Genomic DNA, 17,522 nt, shown 5'->3' with positions numbered 1-17,522 from the left:
CATAAAGTGGGTTTGATTCTCATTACTTTTGTGTAAGCTTGAGTTAAGTGCTTATGTTAAATTCTCAAACATTTTAGCTAAATTGTTTTTGAGGATTAAAGTTTTCATTTCACTTTTAGTTATTCTTTTTATGACAAACGATGGAAATATAAACATAGTTACGTTATTGTTTCTCGTGTGAGAGGTCCCCCCAGATACTGTCAGGACTAGATTTCCATCCTCCCTTCACATCAGTGCTCCCTCCCTTTTAGGCCGGGAGCACACTAGTGACTCTGTGGCGCCACAAAGCCACAGCATTGTGTGGCGGGGATGTGGTCTCCCATAGGTTTCCATTGTTTTCAAAGCCATGCCACGCCTGTGGCGGGGATGAGCGACAGAGAGCCACAGTCGCTTGCCACAGTCACTAGTTTGCGCGGCAAAACTTAAAAACAATGGAAACCTATGGGAGACCACATTCCCGCCACACAATGCTGTGGTTTTGTGGCGCCACAGAGTCGCTAGTGTGCTTTCGGCCTTAATGTTTCAAGTAGCTTGTTGGACAACATTCGTCTTACAAATTTTCGGAGATACAAACACAAATGCAACTGAAGTCACAAGAACTACGCAAAATTCTTGGTCGGTGATTAAGGAGATTCCCAGACTCTCTTAAGAAAGTAGTTCGAGGTAAGTATTGTTAGGAAAAATACAAATTACTTAAAATTTGTGATATTGTATCAAAAGTTCATAATGAAATACTGTAATTAAAAAATATATAATTTAATGTAGTAAGCAAGAAGATATTTGCAATATGAGATGGGACTATTTGTTGACTTGCAGCTGAAAATTGTAGGCATGTGAGTTATGTCAATCCTACCCTAGCGCAAAATTCAACTTACAAACAGGTTTTTAGAACTTAAGTTTGTAAGTTGAGGATTTTCTGTACAGCAAAAGTATTTGTCTCGACTCCGTCGCAAATAAAACCATATTTTAAATTAAACTCACTGATTACTCCTACTTACAAGGAGTTGGGTTTGTATAGTTAGGAAAAAGAAAAATGACTAAAATTTGTGATTTTTTGGGGGACCCCAATACCATCAATATCTTTCATCATAGTCAAATGGTAATTTCTGATTGTGCACTAGTGGTAGCTTCTTTGTATTACAAGCTAGTATGAGAGTTGGGAGGCTGATCGTCGTGATGTTCTGCTCATCTTGCTGCAGAACAGTTTTGTAAGAAAACCACAATATTGTGCTTGATGAACTAAATAGGAATATATCTCTTTTTTTCAGAATGCTGGACTGGATCTAGACAGGGCTGTGGCTCGATATAGCAAATGCCGACGTAAAGATCCTGAACAAGAATACCGGGAAGCGAATGAGGACGTTTATATCTCCAAAAAGAAATTCCATCAGGTACGAGGTTTATTTTGTGCTGTCGAATGAATCGAAGATTGCTTTATAACAAGCCGTAGTCACTGATTTTGAGAGACAAGCAGACTGAAGATTCAAAAAGTTGCTCTTAAGAGTTTTAGTAGTTCAGAAAAGCCTAAAAGGACCTCTGTTACATTTCCTGTTTGCACAAAGTTCTTTATTTCTGCTGGGTTCCCTCTCATGTGGGATCTCTTAACTCTCTTAACTCTTCCTGTGCAATATGAAGGGCCGGAGAAGCTTGCAAACCTGGTCAATTTATCTCTCAGTAAATATTTTCTCCTTATCCTACTTTTAATTTCTTTCTCATCATCCATTATATGATTCTATTTTATCTAAATTGTTTCTTTGGCCATGAGTACATACATAGTTAATTGTAAGTCTTAGGACCCCTCAGGGCCATACTCATTTGCATTGCCTAGCACACAAAAATCATATTTTTATTTCTTTCATTTTCAATTTAGGTTTTTAGCTTAATCTTACTTGTTTAAAACTTAATATATCATTTGATACCTAATTAACTTTGTATAATTTAGTACCTTTATTTACATTTTCATTTATTTGTATGAAACTTTCATTATGAGGTTAAAACACGGTGACTTGAGAGCATGATGTTAGAGGGAGCTAAGCGAGTGTGATGCCCGCATGACTAGACTGTACTACAGTGATTATCATATGACAAAATTGCTCTATACTTAATTGTTTGTATAGGCCAGTTTACACGAGGACAGTTTACTGGCTTCAGAAAACTATCCCCGTGCAAAGGCAAAGTGTCCTCGTGCAAACGCTTACGATCCTGGAAAGTTTACTTGCCACTAGTTACTGGCGCTAGTGAAATATCCCCGTGTAAACCGGCTTTAAGGAAGGACGGTCCAAAGTCTCATAAGTCGTAAGTTTGCAACTTTAAGGAAGTTAAGTGCTGGAAAAAGGTTATCGAAAGATTATGTAAAATTCAGGACCTATGATATCTAGAATATATGAAAAGCTCATTTGGTTAAAAGTGATGTAGCTGAAATTCAAGAGATACTTCAGAGAACCTTGGCTATTATTATTATTACTAGCTAAACTACAACCCCAGTTGAAAAGCAAGATGCTATGAGCCCAAGGGCTCCAACAGGGAAAGATAGCCCAGTGAGGAAATGAAATAAGGATATAAATAAACGATATGAGAAATAATGTACAATTGAAATAAAATATTTTAAAGACAGTTACAACATCAAAATAAATATTTCATATATAAACTATAAAAAGACTTATGTCAGCCTGTTCAACAACACCAAACGATTACTGCAAGTCTGAACTTTTGAAGTTCTACCGATACAACTACCCGATTAGGAAGATGATTCCACAAGTTGGTCACAGGTGGAGTAAAACTTCTAGGATTACGAAGATCATTCCACAACTTGGTCACAGCTGGAGTGGAACTTCTAGAATACAGTTTAGTATTGAGCCTCATGATGGAGAAGGCCTGACTATTAGAATTAATAGTGATCTAGTCAAAAAGATGGGGAAAAACATCTATAGTACTGCATACAGCAAAGTGATTGCAGTCTAATACCAACTGCATATTAGTGTATATGAAAACAGAATAATTATTTATATTTTATTGAAGGGGAATAAAATTGAGCAATTATAAAAACTTTATGGGTAAATATTACTTAAACTGAGCCTCTAGAGAAGAACCAATTTGAACATAGGTCGAGTCTAGGCAAAACAAATTTTATTATTAAAATTCTGTTTCTTGTAAATTTGGTTAGAAACCTATATTTACGGCAATGTTGGCAAAAGACTTTTGTCTTATGCATCATTATTTCTAGAAGAATGTGTCAATTTGTAATGGCATTGTTTATCTACAGATGTCTCTTCACTACTACTCAAAACTGAACCTTCTACAGTACACACAAAAGTCTGCTTTACTGGAACCTATGCTAGGTTTCCTGGTAGCTACCAGAGCACATTACAACATGGGACACGACACACTTGTGGTTCCCGAGGTAGAGGAATTCCTTTCTAATATATCTGTGTGTGTTAAGAGGTAAGTTAAGATTTTGGTTCCAATATTACTGCTGTTTATATTGTGAACAGTATTTGAAAGAGAATTAGGCTAGGTCTTAAGTTTGTTTCAAATGATTTTTAAGTAAGTACTTCATATATAAAGCATCCTTATTATCGTATTACTGTTAAATAATTTATTTTGAAAATTTACTTGGGGATGTGATGAAGATTGAATGGTCATTTATAACCGTTTTTCTTCATATTCATAAATTATTCATTAGCTTTATTAATTTCATGAAATAAAATACCTTTTTCCTCCTCAGTGTCCAAGAAGACCAAAACAAAGAGAGGGAAGAAACTTTGGAATTGATCGATTCTTTCATCACTCAGTCACAACTAATGTACTATGCACAGCCTCCTCCAGATCTTGCTTGCATGCCTCCAGATACGACACTAACCACCAAAGGAGGCTATCTCAATGTTCAAAAGTAAGTATATTTTAAAATCATAATGCATAATTGAGGTGGAAAGTTTTCAATATTAAACTTACCCGATAATCATGTAGCTGTCAACTCCGTTGCCCGACAGAATTCTACGGGAGGGATACGCCAGCTATCACTATACTAGAAGGGGGTGTACTCACAAGCGCCACCTGTGGCCAGGTACTACAGTACTTTTTGTTGACGCCACCTCACTTTTTCCTCTGTCGTGCTTCCGGCAAGACGTTCTTGGATACGCTTATGATTTTGGAGTATTGTTCACGGTTTGGTGAAGTATTTCTCTAAAATTTGCAGCTATTCGCTATACTAGAAACTTCTATATTAGCTTAGTTAGCTTTTGGAATTAATTTAATTATGGTGACGAAGAGAGTATGAACTCTCTTTCACCTTTTAATGGCCGATCCTTCCCTTAGACGGAAGTGTTGGTGTCTAAGAGAGTATAGACTCTCTTTCTTAATTTTGCTTAACAAAAGTTATAGATTTATTTTATATCTCTCCGCCTTTTATAGGCCTCTTCGATTAACTTCCTTTTATTATAAACTTATTAAAATTAATTTTTATATTTGTTTATATTCGACCTTTCCTAATAGTAGGCGGTCTTTTCTTGGTACCGAAGTTAATTAACATTGAGCCCGTCATTTCGGTTTTACCTGTTAACATATTTTGCTATTTTAATGTTTTTGAAAGAATTTCTTTGATAGTCTCGTACTGTTTTCAAAGTTGAACTAACGTTTTGTTTTGTCTCTGCGGTTGTTGACGTTCAGAACGTTCAACTTGCGCTCTATCGTCACGATAGAGAGAGAATTTTCACGGTGTCACGTTGCAGTAAGAGTAACCGTGTCTAGCGTTTTGTTCATTCTTTCTTAACTTAATGGTTTTAATTCTAATAAATTGGGAAATATTTCAGTTTTTTTCTTTAACAATAATATGTTTTAACGATATATATGATTGGGCTCTTCTCTCAGGTTCTAAGTCAAGAGAGAGAGAGAGAGAGAGAGAGAGAGAGAGAGAGAGAGAGAGAGAGAGAGATAGAGACGGAGGGAGAAAGAGGAGGATAAACGTTTCGTTCAAGCGAGTAACGTTGTTATCGTTTTTGCTCTTCTCCCTAGTCTCTTTAGGGGAAGAAGGTAAACGTTTCTAGAGTTTTTTCTTGTTCTCAAGCTTTATGCGGTGAGAGATTTTAAACGTAGTTTATTTGATCTAGTGTTTAGTCTCTTTCCAGCCACTGAATTATTTATCTTTCATTAGATTTTTCTGTTACATTGTAATTCTGTTTTCGCAATTACTAACTTTTGAGAAAGGATAGAATTGCGTGTTTCAGGTACAAACCACTTAAAGTTTCGAGTTCAGTGAAATAAGTGCAAACAGAAAATCAAAAGTGATAAGTGATTAGCGCAAAGTGTGTCAGTGTTGTGCGTGAGGGTACTTCTGTGCGTGCCAGTCGTCCTCCCAGTCCGGGACCTCTTGCAAGCTCCCAAGCCCAGGGGAGAAGCAATGTCGAAGGGCAAAAGGGTTCGGCAGGCCTTGATCGGCGCACAGAAGTATCCTCGGTGGTTGCGGGCGTGTCTTTCAGAGACCGTCACTCCCACCCGCAGACGATTGAGCCCTTAATTTGCTCGTCTGCAGAAGAAATTTCGGCGAGAAAACGCTGGTCTCAGGTCTCTAGACCTCTTAAACGTAAAGTCCAGACCTATGCCAGACGTACGAAGTTAAGAGTTCAACAACCCGGATGCAGTCATTGGGTTAGCTCTGACTCTCCTCAGTCATCAGGTGACTGCACACCTCCTAAAAGGAGTAAGGTGCTGCCGCAACAGATCTCTTCTGTTAAGGCTTCGCCTCAGCAGACCTTAGTGTCTGCCGACCCCAAGTTGACTCTACTGCAGTCCATGCAGTCACAACTTGCGGTCCTGATGCGTGAGTGTCAGACGGAGAAGGTTACACCTTCTCCTGCGATCGCTCCGCCTGACCGCAGTCCTGTCTGCCAGGCGTACGATGTTGAGGCTCCTCAGGATACCTTACCACGTACTGAGTTGCCAGTTTCCAGCGGTGTGCAGCAAACCTCCGCCTTCCTTAAGGCAACCTCAGCAATGGGAACAGGAAGCTTTTACCTTACTTCCTCCGCTTCCACTTGCGGTTCCACCAGTGAGGCAACACTCTCTTGAGGTACAACAACCTCTCCCATCCATGAGGCAGGCTCCTCAGCTCTCGCTGCAGCGACCTCAACCCTCCTCAAGGCGAGAACCTCAACACCTTAGCCTTGCGCCTCAGGAACCTCAACTCGCGAGACAATTCATAATGTTGCCTTCTAGTCTGCTGCTTTTGCACCATTGAAACCCTCACTGAGAGAACTTAACTTTTCTCGGATATGGTCCCTGTAGATGAGAAAGTGCTTTTCTCCCTCCTTCTGATATTCCCTTGAGGACTCTGTCATTTGGAGAGGAGCCTTTAGCTGCGTAGCCTCCTTTGGACTTTTATTTAAGCATAACATACTTCCAGGGAAGGTAATGGTTCCACTTCAGTCACTAACCCCGTCTGTTACCACACCTGCTCCCATAGACCTTGAGCTGTGTTGCAAGACATGCAGTCCAAGCTTAGTCTTTGTTAAAGGATTTTTTGTTTACGGAGTCAGTGTGTCACTGGGAAGACGTTCAACAACCAGCAGAAGTGACTTGTTGTGACGCAGTGCGGCAACCTCAGCAACCCGATAAGGAGTTGTCTGTACGACCCAGACAGTCTAGACAACTTCGGGTTGTCACTGTACTTCCTCGCTTCCCCATGGTTGACAGTTCACAGACTGTGCAGCAGTACCATGATCTTGTGTCCGGCTCCGTCAGACGACTGGCTTTTAAGAGCTCCCACAAGTCGTCGCTGTCTGGAGATTCTCAGATGGACTATGGATCTGACCAAGGAACTGGGCCTCCTGGTCAATTTTGAGGAGTCTCAGCTCATCCCATCCCAGACCATTGTCTCCCTGGGTATGGATCTTCAGAGTCGAGCTTTTCGGGCTTTTCCGTCGGCCCCAAGGATCTTCCAAGCCCTAGAATGCATCCAGAGCATGCTGAGAAGGAACCGATGCTCAGTCAGGTAGTGGATGAGTCTAACAGGGACACTTTCATCGCTGGCCCTGTTCATCGTGTTAGGGAGAATCCACCTCCCCCCCTTCAGTATCATCTAGCTGCTCACTGGATAAAGGACATGACACTAGAGACGGTCTCAGTTCCTGTTTCCGAAGAGAGGAGGTCTTCTCTCGCGTGGTGTAAGAACAGCTTTCTTCTCAAGGAAGTCTACCTTTGGCTGTTCAGAAACCCGACCGCCGTCTCCTCTCGGACACATCAGACACGGGCTGGGGTGCGACTTTGGACGGACAGGAATGATCGAGAACATGGAATCAGGAGCAAAGGACACTTCACATCAATTGCAGGAGTTGTTGGCGGTTCTTCTGGCCTTGATAAACTTCAAGTCCCTCCAGCTTAACAAAGTGGTGGAGGTGGACTCTGACAACACCACAGCCCTGGCTTACACCTTCAAGCAGGGAGGGACTCTTTCGTGAAGTTGTTCTAGATCGCAAGGGACCTCCTCATCTGGTCTAAAGATCGAAAGCTCACGCTGGTAACGAGGTTCATTCAGGGCGGTATGAATGTCATGGCAGATCACCTCAGCCGGAAGGGTCAGGTCATCCCCACAGAGTGGACCCTTCACAAGAATGTTTGCAGCAGACTTTGGGCCCTGTGGGGTCAGCCAACCATAGATCTGTTCGCTACCTCGATAACCTAGAGACTCAGCAGCAGTTCACGTGGATGCTTTTCTGCTGGATTGGTTCCATCTCGACCTGTATGCATTCCCGCCGTTCAAGATTGTCAACAGGGTACTTCAGAAGTTCTCCTCTCGCAAAGGGACACGGCTGACGTTGGTTGGCTCCGCTCTGGCCCGCGAGAGAATGGTTCTTAGAGGTACTGCAATGGCTGGTCGACATTCCCAGGACTCTTCCTCTAGGAGTGAACCTTCTACGTCTACCTCACGTAAAGAAGGTACACCCGAACCTCCACGCTCTTCGTCTGACTGCCTTCAGACTTTCGAAAGACTCTCAAGAGCTAGGGGCTTTTCGAAGGAGGCAGCCAGAGCGATTGCCAAAGCAAGGAGAACATCCACTCTCAGAATCTATCAGTCTCAAGGGGAAGTCTACCGTAGCTGGTACAAGACCAATGCAGTTTCCTCAACCAGTACCACTGTAACCCAGATTGCTGACTTCCTGTTATATCTAAGGAAAGTAAGATCCCTTTCAGCTCCTACGATCAAGGGTTACAGAAGTATGTTGGCAGCGGTTTTCCGCCACAGAGGCTTGGATCTTTCCACCAACAAAGATCTACAGGACCTCCCTAGGTCTTTTGAGACCTCAAAGGAACGTCGGTTGTCCACTCCTGGCTGGAATCTAGACGTTGTCCTAAGGTTCCTTATGTCATCAAGATTTGAACCTCTCCAATCAGCCTCTTTTTAGGACCTCACATTAAAAACTCTTTTCCTCGTGTGCTTAACAGCTAAAAGAGTAAGTGAGATCCACGCCTTCAGCAGGATCATTGTTTTCACATCTGAAACGGCTACATGTTCCTTGCAGCTCGGTTTTTGCTAAACAAGCTTCCTTCACGTTCTTGGCCTAAGTCGTTCGAGATCCCAAGCCTGTCCAACTTGGTGGGGAATGAACTGGAGAGAGTACTTTGCCCAGTTAGAGCTCTTAGGTACTATCTAAAAAGGTCTTAACCTTTACAAGGACAATCAGAAGCCTTATAGTGTGCTATCAAGAAACCTTCTTTTCCAAGTTCTAAGAACTCAGTTTCTTACTATTCAGGCTTCTGATTAGAGAAACACATTCTCATCTGAAGGAAGAAGACCTTGCTTTGCTGAAGGTAAGGACACATGAAGTGGGAGCTGTGGCTACTTCAGTGGCCTTCAAACAGAGCCATTCTCTGCAGAGTGTTATGGATGCAACCTATTGGAGAAGCAAGTCAGTGTTCGCATCATTCTATCTCAAAGATGTCCAGTCTCTTTACGAGTACTGCTACACCCTGGGACCATTCGTAGCAACGAATGCAGTAGTAGGCGAGGGCTCAGCCACTACATTCCCATAATCCCATAACCTTTTAACCTTTCTCTTGAATACTTTTTATGGGTTGTACGGTCGGCTAAGAAGCCTTCCACATCCTTGTTGTTTTGGCGGGTGGTCAATTCTTTCTTGAGAAGCGCCGGGGTTAAAGGTTGTGATGAGGTCCTTTAGTATGGGTTGCAGCCCTGTATACTTTAGCACCTTTGAGTTGATTCAGCCTTCCAAGAGGAACGCTGCGCTCAGTAAGGAAGACGATCTTATTAAAGGCAGAGTAACGGTTCAAGTCGACTTCCTTACCAGGTACTTATTATTTCATTGTTATTGTGGATAACTGATTATATGAAATACGGGATACTTAGCTATCCTTTAGTCTTGTACACTGGTTTTTCACCCACCCCCCTGGGTGTGAATCAGCTACATGATTATCGGGTAAGTTTAATATTGAAAAATGTTATTTTCATTAGTAAAATAAATTTTTGAATATACTTACCCGATAATCATGATTTAATTGACCCACCCTTCCTCCCCATAGAGAACCAGTGGACCGAGGAAAAAGTGAGGTGGCGTCAACAACAAGTACTGTAGTACCTGGCCACAGGTGGCGCTTGTGAGTACACCCCCTTCTAGTATAGTGATAGCTGGCGTATCCCTCCCGTAGAATTCTGTCGGGCAACGGAGTTGACAGCTACATGATTATCGGGTAAGTATATTCAAAAATTTATTTTACTAATGAAAATAACATTTTTTGTTTTATAATCTATGAACTAGATTTTCATCTCAATCCTTTATCAGGATTACAGTATACAAGAAAACTATTTAAGTCTTCTGTCTTATAATTATATATAAGAGGTGAAAATTATCTGTTTCATAATACCTGTATATGAACTAGATTTTCATATTAATCCTTTATCAGAATTACAGTATACAAGAAAACTATTTGTAAGTTTTCTGTCTTATAATTATAGATGATATGATATTCCATTTAAAAAAAAAAAAAACCAACCTAACTTGTCAATGCAAGAGCCAGTGTCTTACATAAGGTAGGGCAATCTAAAACGAACGAAACAAATTTAAGAAATACTGTATACAGTGGACTACGTATTGTACATACAGAAATTTAACAACATTAATACCTCAGGATACAAAATTAATTCATTCTGGAGTGGCTTTCGTAACATGATTTTTTCGTATAATTAAATAGAGCCAAATAAATATGAATCATTCAATATACCTAACCTAACAGCGTGAATTTCGTTTCATATCCTGAGTATTTTTTCATAATATGAGGCAAAAAATTCTTCGTATGTCTTTTCCTATGATGGGTTTTTCATATATAGAAACTTTCATATCCTGAGGTATTACGAGGTATTAGTGTATATCAGGAAATATGTGACATTAACTTCATGTCAAGAGTACTGTTATTTAATATTTAAACATCTTTTGCCTTTAGAAAATATATGGGTGTGATGAGTTCATGGGAACGCCAGTTTGTGTTCCTAGAGGGCGGAAATCTTATGGGGGTTTTGAAAGGAGAAGCAGCGGGTTCCTTATTACTGGAGATAGACTGCTCTACCCTTGTCCATGCCACGGATACAGACGACCGCCGACATGTCTTCCAAGTCGCCACAAGTAAAAAGTGAGAAATTTAATCAGATGCCGTAAAGTATTTTTAGATAATTTGTAGACTTCTATTAACCCTTTTACCCCCAGGCTATTTGGGAATTTCCAACCCTTAACCCCCTGTTATTTTTTTTCAAGCACATTTTGCAGTATATTCTTTTTAAATTGCTCTAACAGCCTTAATTTTCGTCATAGAGAGGTCAAGTTGGTCTCATTCTCTTGGGAAATGCCTGAAGTTTCTCAAAACATTATAAAAAAAATGCAAAAAAAAAAAAAAAAAAAAATGTAAATAACAGTCTTTTGCAAGGACGTACCGGTACGTCCATGGGGGTAAAGGGATGAGTTTTGTGAAACGTACCAGTACGTCCTTTGGGATTAAAAGGGTTAAATAAAGTAAAGGGTTTATTAGCCATGAAAATTACATCTGTAGGGTTTCTACAAGAAGCCATATACAGTATTTTTTGTTTTTGTTTTTATGTAATGACCTAAGTCAGGATTATTCTTACTTGAGGTTTGGTATTCATCCGTATTTTTACTGTGTCTGTGGGTAAGTAGCTCCTTTTATGACTAAAGGCAATGTTAAAGTATTCTGAAAGGATAACGATTGATTATTACATAAAAAGCCCCATGATACTGTATATATATTCAGTGTGAATGGGTTTACTGGAATAAAAAAAAATCATGTAATTCTTGCAGTCAAGCTTAAATTTTTTTCAACTTGATCTATTATCTATTATTATTATTATTATTACTACTACTACTACTACAAGCTAAGCTACAACCCTAGTTGGAAAAACAAGATGCTATATGCCCAAGGGCTCCAACAGGGAAAAATAGCAAAGTGAGAACAGGTAAAAAGGAAATAAATAAACTACAAGAGAAGTAATGTATAATCAAAATAAATTTCTTTAAGAACACTAACATTAAATTAGATCTTTCATATATAAACTATAAACATTTCAAAACAAAACAAGAGGATGAAAAATAAGATAGAATAGTGTGGCAGAGTGTACCTTCAGGCAACGGAACTCAAACTTAAGATAGTGGAAGACCATGGTACAGACACTATGGCACTACCCAAAACAAAACAAGAGGAAGAGAAATAAGAGAACTCTAACCTAAGATAGTGGAAGACCAAGGTACAGAGGCTATGGCACAACCCAAGACTAGAGAGCAATGGTTTGATTTTGATAATGAGTAAATAACTCTTCCATAATATTTCAGGTCAGTTACCTTGCAAGCTCTTAATGATAGAGAACGAGACGAGTGGATGTTGACCATCCACAACTGTGCAAAAGATGGGGGATACGTGAAAGAGGAAAAGAATGCTCAGCCATCTTTGTTGTCTGGGGTTGGACAGTTTTTCGTAAGTTTCTCATTAAAAAGACAACCGCTGTACAGTACTGCAATATTAGATTGAATATAGCTTATGCTAATTTTATCAGAGGCTCCTTTTTGTTTTCACAGTTAAATTTGCTGTTAGTAGCCTCCATATCTATAAACTTTTGTAATAAAAGTAAAATAGTGAATAGAATAAGGGTTTTATTTCATGATAGACCTTATCTTTATGAAAAAGTTTTTCAGTTCACTTACAATTATTATAATATGACGGCTGCTTAGTTTTTTGACACAGTTAAATTTGCCATTTTAATAGCCTCCATATCTTTAAACTTTTGTAATAAAAGTATAATAATGAATAAATTATGGATTTTAATTTCATGATAGACCTTATTTTTATGATAAAGTTTTAAGTTCACTTACAATTATTATAATGTGATGTCTGCTTAGTTTTTTGACACAGTTAAATTTGCCGTTTTAATAGCCTCCATACAGTATCTATAAACTTTTGTAATAAAAGTATAATAATGAATAAAATAGGGATTTTAATTTTATGATGTAACACTTACAATTATCATAATGTGACAGGCTGATAAGTTCCATTCAATGGGATCTGCACCATCTACTCCAACTGGAGTTTCGAACTCTACTTCTGCCTCTTCAAATGCGTCAACAGCGGCAAGTGTCCCTCAGGAAAGCGCTATTCCAGATGACGCCCCTATTGTGTTTGACCTGCTAACTTCCCCAGATGATACTATTATCCTAGCTCTTGATGGAGGAGGGTGAGTACAGGGGCTTAGTTCACTGAAGGTGATTTCAATGTTGTCAATTCTTATGGAAAGTTGAATTTATGGTAAATTGCATTTTGTATAGGTATAGTCAAATCACTTAGTGTAAGTTATGTCATTTTATTGATCCTCTTCAGTCTGTCTTCCAAAGATGTCAAAGGAACTGTTCTTTAAAGAGGAATATTTCAATGAATCTTACTTTAAATTCATTTAGTATTAGTTTTCTTAATATTAGCACCCTAACAAAAGTTTTTAATATGAATTTTCCCCAACTGTACGGTAACCCTTTATCTCTAATGGTGACGGCTGACGCTGGTAGATTTAAACTCTAACATCAGTCAAATATACATCACAGCTTTAAAAATCACTTGGATATTTTGATAGTTGTTTTGGGGTGTTCCAGTGATCTCTTAACTTACATTACTTTGGTTTAGACTGTAATAGGTATATGTAAAATTTTTCTTCATGCTTAGTCATGTGTAGAGTAACATAATACAAAGTTTGTTCAGCGATAATCCTATGAAACTATTCCAAAGTATTAAATATTTCGTTAAATATTTAGTACGTTCTAGCAATACCAATGCTGCCATGATGGATACATATTTAATGGTAGATAGCTATGATCAGCTTGTTATGATGGGCACTGGATCAGTTACTGGCAGTTATAAGTACTTTTAATCTAAATGTCTAATTGGCCGAAGCAAAAACTCTTCTTGTTTGATCCACCGGTGATGTTTGATCATTTTTGTCCAGTATACTGTAGTACCCTTTCCTCCATATATGTTTGGTTGATATTTTCAGTATGTAGTTTCATTTTCCATCTGATAACACATTCATCTCTTTTTATGATGGTGGTGATGCAGTATCTTTGGATACTGTAATTAATTCAATACTCAGAATGACACTGCCAGTCCTATTTTTCATGTTTAACATATATCTACTATCTTTGACGAGACATATGTCCTGCTGCATTAATATGTATTTCTGAAGTGAGTCCTTAGTTTCCTGATGGTATTTGTAAGCTGCAGGCTTTTGTGCTAAGGTGAATTTAGTAAGACATCCCCAAAAAAAGAGCCCGGGTTAGAGTGATAAATTAATTTATGTGAAGATGTAAGGGTTAATACGATACATATTTGAACTTTTGAAAATTGCTAACTCGTGTTACTTTTCAGGGAAAAAGAAAGCACCGATGAAAATGGCGGAAGCGCAGCAAACAGCGAAGAAACGGATGACCAATTTTATATTGTGCGGTTCCTTGGTTCAATGGGCATCAACGTCGATAAAGGTAAGCTACATAGGGTCTAATTTTCTCGGCATGTGAATTCGTGGGAGGCAGATATTTTACAATTCTAAAGTCTTTGTAACATAAACTTGTGGTTTAGGTTAGGTTATTCTCTTCGGTAAAGCATGGAAGTACAACTGATTTATGGGCATTGCAAGTCACTTTTCACAATTCAAATTAGTACCTTATGAGCTTCAGCTGTCATGCTTCAGATGGAGAACCTATAGTCAGGGGGCATATGCTGTTTGATTAGGTGGATATTGCTAAGATTACAATACTTGATGGCACATCAAGATTAAAGAGTTTGCTTCTTTCACAATGCATAGTCTATTTGCCCTAATTTTCATTGTAATTTTTCTGGTCTGTCACGCACAGTACATACAAGCTTGTTTGGGATACAGTTGCGTTCAGTTGGTTTATTTTTGCATTTCCACCAAACTTTTTTATGTTTTGCCACATTTATGTACTCTCTTTTTTCTCTTGAAAGTATCCCATTTCTTTCATCATGAAATGCTTCAAAGTCCAAAATACTTATATTTATGTGTTTTCAAAAATAATTACAGTAATCACTTCTTACTGCCTCATCATTTAGTACTGAAGAGAAATCACAACAGATTTTAGCTTTGATATAAGCTCATCACAATCAGCCCTCAATTATTTGTGAACTAGATAACCTTGATAACTGGAAGTGGCTAAAATTGACAAATAAGTGGGTGTTCCTGTTGCATGCAGTGTTGTCCTTTCACAAAAGCTGAAGCTGTTGTTACTCCTTTTGTTGACAGTATAGTTAACTGTTGTATATTAAAAGAAAAAAACAAAACAACAACGTAGGGACATGTGTCATCAGTGCACTTCAAGAAGTGCACTGTAAGCATTATTTAGGTTCTTTTTTTATGTTCCTTTTGGACCCTAGCTGCACTTTTTTTGTATCCCTCTATTCTACCTCTGTTCTTTGTCATCTACCCCACCGTTATCCCTACATTAAGGTGTCACTTGCCTGATGCACCCTCTCCAATCCCTTCGATTAAAGGCCTCCTTTTCCACTAAACCTCTTCTCTCCATATCATCCTTCACCTTATCTCGCCATCTAATTCTCTTCCTCCCTCTCGATCTTCTCCCCCTAACAGGTTCCTCCCAAGCCCTCCTCACTCCCTCCCCACTATCCATCCTTAACACGTGCCCACACCATCTCAGGCGTGACACTTATCATCTGGGTAATCTTCATTTCACCAGCCATTCTTCTTGTTTCATCATTTTCCAATCTTTCCAACAATGATCTTCCCATAATCCAGCTTAGCATTCTCATCTCTGTTCTCTCAAGCTTAGACAACTTTACCTCCTTTCCCCTTCCTTTATTCCATTTTGCCGTTTGATCTCTTCTAACTTTTACTTCAGTGCAACGGCAAGCTTTTTCCCCAATTTTACTCGGATGCCTAATGGGCTCACCGACCCTAATGTCGGGTTATATAGCTAAAATTCACAAATCCTTAACTATATTTTTAAAAATATTTCAAGGCAAATCCAAAGTTTTAAGATAATTCTGAAAACTTTCTTTCCCTTTTGCTTATTTGCGAGTGTTTGTATATTAAAAGTTGCAGAATATAATATGGCCATCAGCAAGTAGTCAAGTACAGAACTGACAAATACTGTCCTTTGGATTGATGATATTATATTTAAAATATTAATGCATATAGGGTAAGGACTTAAATATATGATGTAGCCTCTACGTGTATGGTACTATAGAGTTATTGCTTCGTTATTTAGATTTTAGAATGCCTACACAGGAAATTTTCTGGGGATATACCATACCTATTGTGCATGTTAAAATCATTAGAAAATGTAAAGTGTATAAAAATATTTTACACTCCTGTCTATAGATCTAGAATTTTGTCTATTTTGTAAAGACTGGCAAAGAAAGACTTGAAAAAGAATGGTTAGTTTTGTTGAAAAATTAGAATTCCTCGAGCTTTTATTTATTTGTGACATTTAGTAATTCTTTGTCAAAATTTATGAATTAGTTTTGATAGGAATGTGGCCTAGATAGCATTTTGTATTGCGTGATTGTCTCGGTAACCTAGTTACTAAATAAACCTGGCTGGGATGGGTAATATATCCTTTACCAGCATAATAGTTTGACATAACTATGATAAAATAATGTTTTTGATATAGCATTTTAGATCATAGCTAATCTTCACTCTTGTTTTGGGAGTTTGGAGTTTTTACACAATTCTTAAAAGGTTAGTTGTAAAAAAACATTAGTAATAGAATATTAAGCTTTATGAAAGTGCTATTGCTTGATTAGCTTTATGGATATATGATCAATATTTTAGGTAACTTATTTATGCATTTACGGTAAAGTAGAATTAATTATTTTTTTTTTTGGTAGTTTTAAGAACAATTCTATGCTATAGTGTATTATATCAGTGATAACATGATTTCTTTGAAACTTATAGATTTAGATTTTGCTTCCAATTTTTTATATATATTTGGAGATCTGAACAATATTGTTCTTTAGAATTAATTGTTCATGTTAGATTTTGACTAGTACACATAAAGCCCTGTCCACACGATCGAGCATGCCCGACAGGCAAACGGTGATACCAGACCACAATACTTAGTAAGAATGAGGGTTAATGATGTCAGAAGCTTGAAAACCACAGACAGGTATCTGGCATCATACAGTGTTGCCAGATCCCTGCCTTTAGTTTTCTCGCTTCTGACATCATCAACCCTCATTTTCACTAACTATTGTGGACTGGTATCACTCTTTGCCCGTCGGGCATGCTCGATCGTGTGGACAGGGCTTAAGAATAAAAAAGGTTACTTTAAAGAAATTTAATTGTGGAAGAAATTCACGATTATAAACTGTAAGTGATGTGATGATAGTTAGTGTGATATTGTGTGTGCTGTGTAACATTTGGTTTTTGAAAAGAGATACTGTGATTGTCCTCATAACTTAGAATTTGTCAATTGAATTACCTGTAGCAATTTAATTTGTTCTTTTTATTGTGTAGTTCATAATTCAAATGCTTATGATAATACAGTTATTCTGCAGTCTTTCAGCCACATATTTTACAATATGTACGGCATGTCTAGTTTTTATTTTAGCTGGACCTTAAGATTATGCAAAAATAAAATAGCAGACGAGATCCTGAATTATATAATGTTGTTTTACGTAGAAGATAAATTGTACCTTAGTTACTTGCTTTTGTTTATAAGTCATCATACGTTGGTGTGTGATACGGATGAAAATAATGAAAAAAAAAATCTTATTTAACCCTTTTACCCCCAAAGGACGTACTGGTACGTTTCACAGAACTCATCCCTTTACCCCCATGGACGTACCGGTACGTTCTTGCAAAAAAAATGCTATTTACATTTTTTTGGCATATTTTTGATGATGTTTTGAGAAACTTCAGGCATTTTCCAAGAGAATGAGACCAACCTGACCTCTCTATGACGAAAATTAAGGCTGTTAGAGCAATTTAAAAAAAA

The 17,522-nt window shown here is 38.2% G+C and overlaps 1 protein-coding gene across 1 annotated transcript in view; it reads left to right on the top strand.

Moving 5' to 3' along the window:
* Positions 1 to 17,522, top strand: part of LOC137618253 (DCC-interacting protein 13-alpha-like) — a 53,364-nt gene that overhangs the window by 20,139 nt on the left and 15,703 nt on the right. Inside the window, exons 5-11 of the mRNA XM_068348414.1 lie at positions 1,269 to 1,391; positions 3,263 to 3,441; positions 3,725 to 3,889; positions 10,450 to 10,635; positions 11,844 to 11,985; positions 12,546 to 12,739; positions 13,918 to 14,030. Coding sequence (XP_068204515.1) covers positions 1,269 to 1,391; positions 3,263 to 3,441; positions 3,725 to 3,889; positions 10,450 to 10,635; positions 11,844 to 11,985; positions 12,546 to 12,739; positions 13,918 to 14,030 — 1,102 coding nt within the window. The remainder of the gene's footprint in view (positions 1 to 1,268; positions 1,392 to 3,262; positions 3,442 to 3,724; positions 3,890 to 10,449; positions 10,636 to 11,843; positions 11,986 to 12,545; positions 12,740 to 13,917; positions 14,031 to 17,522) is intronic.

The sequence above is a fragment of the Palaemon carinicauda genome, chromosome 24 (genome assembly GCF_036898095.1).
Source record: "Palaemon carinicauda isolate YSFRI2023 chromosome 24, ASM3689809v2, whole genome shotgun sequence".
Lineage (NCBI taxonomy): Eukaryota > Metazoa > Arthropoda > Malacostraca > Decapoda > Palaemonidae > Palaemon > Palaemon carinicauda.
This window is presented reverse-complemented; position numbering and strand designations above follow the sequence as displayed.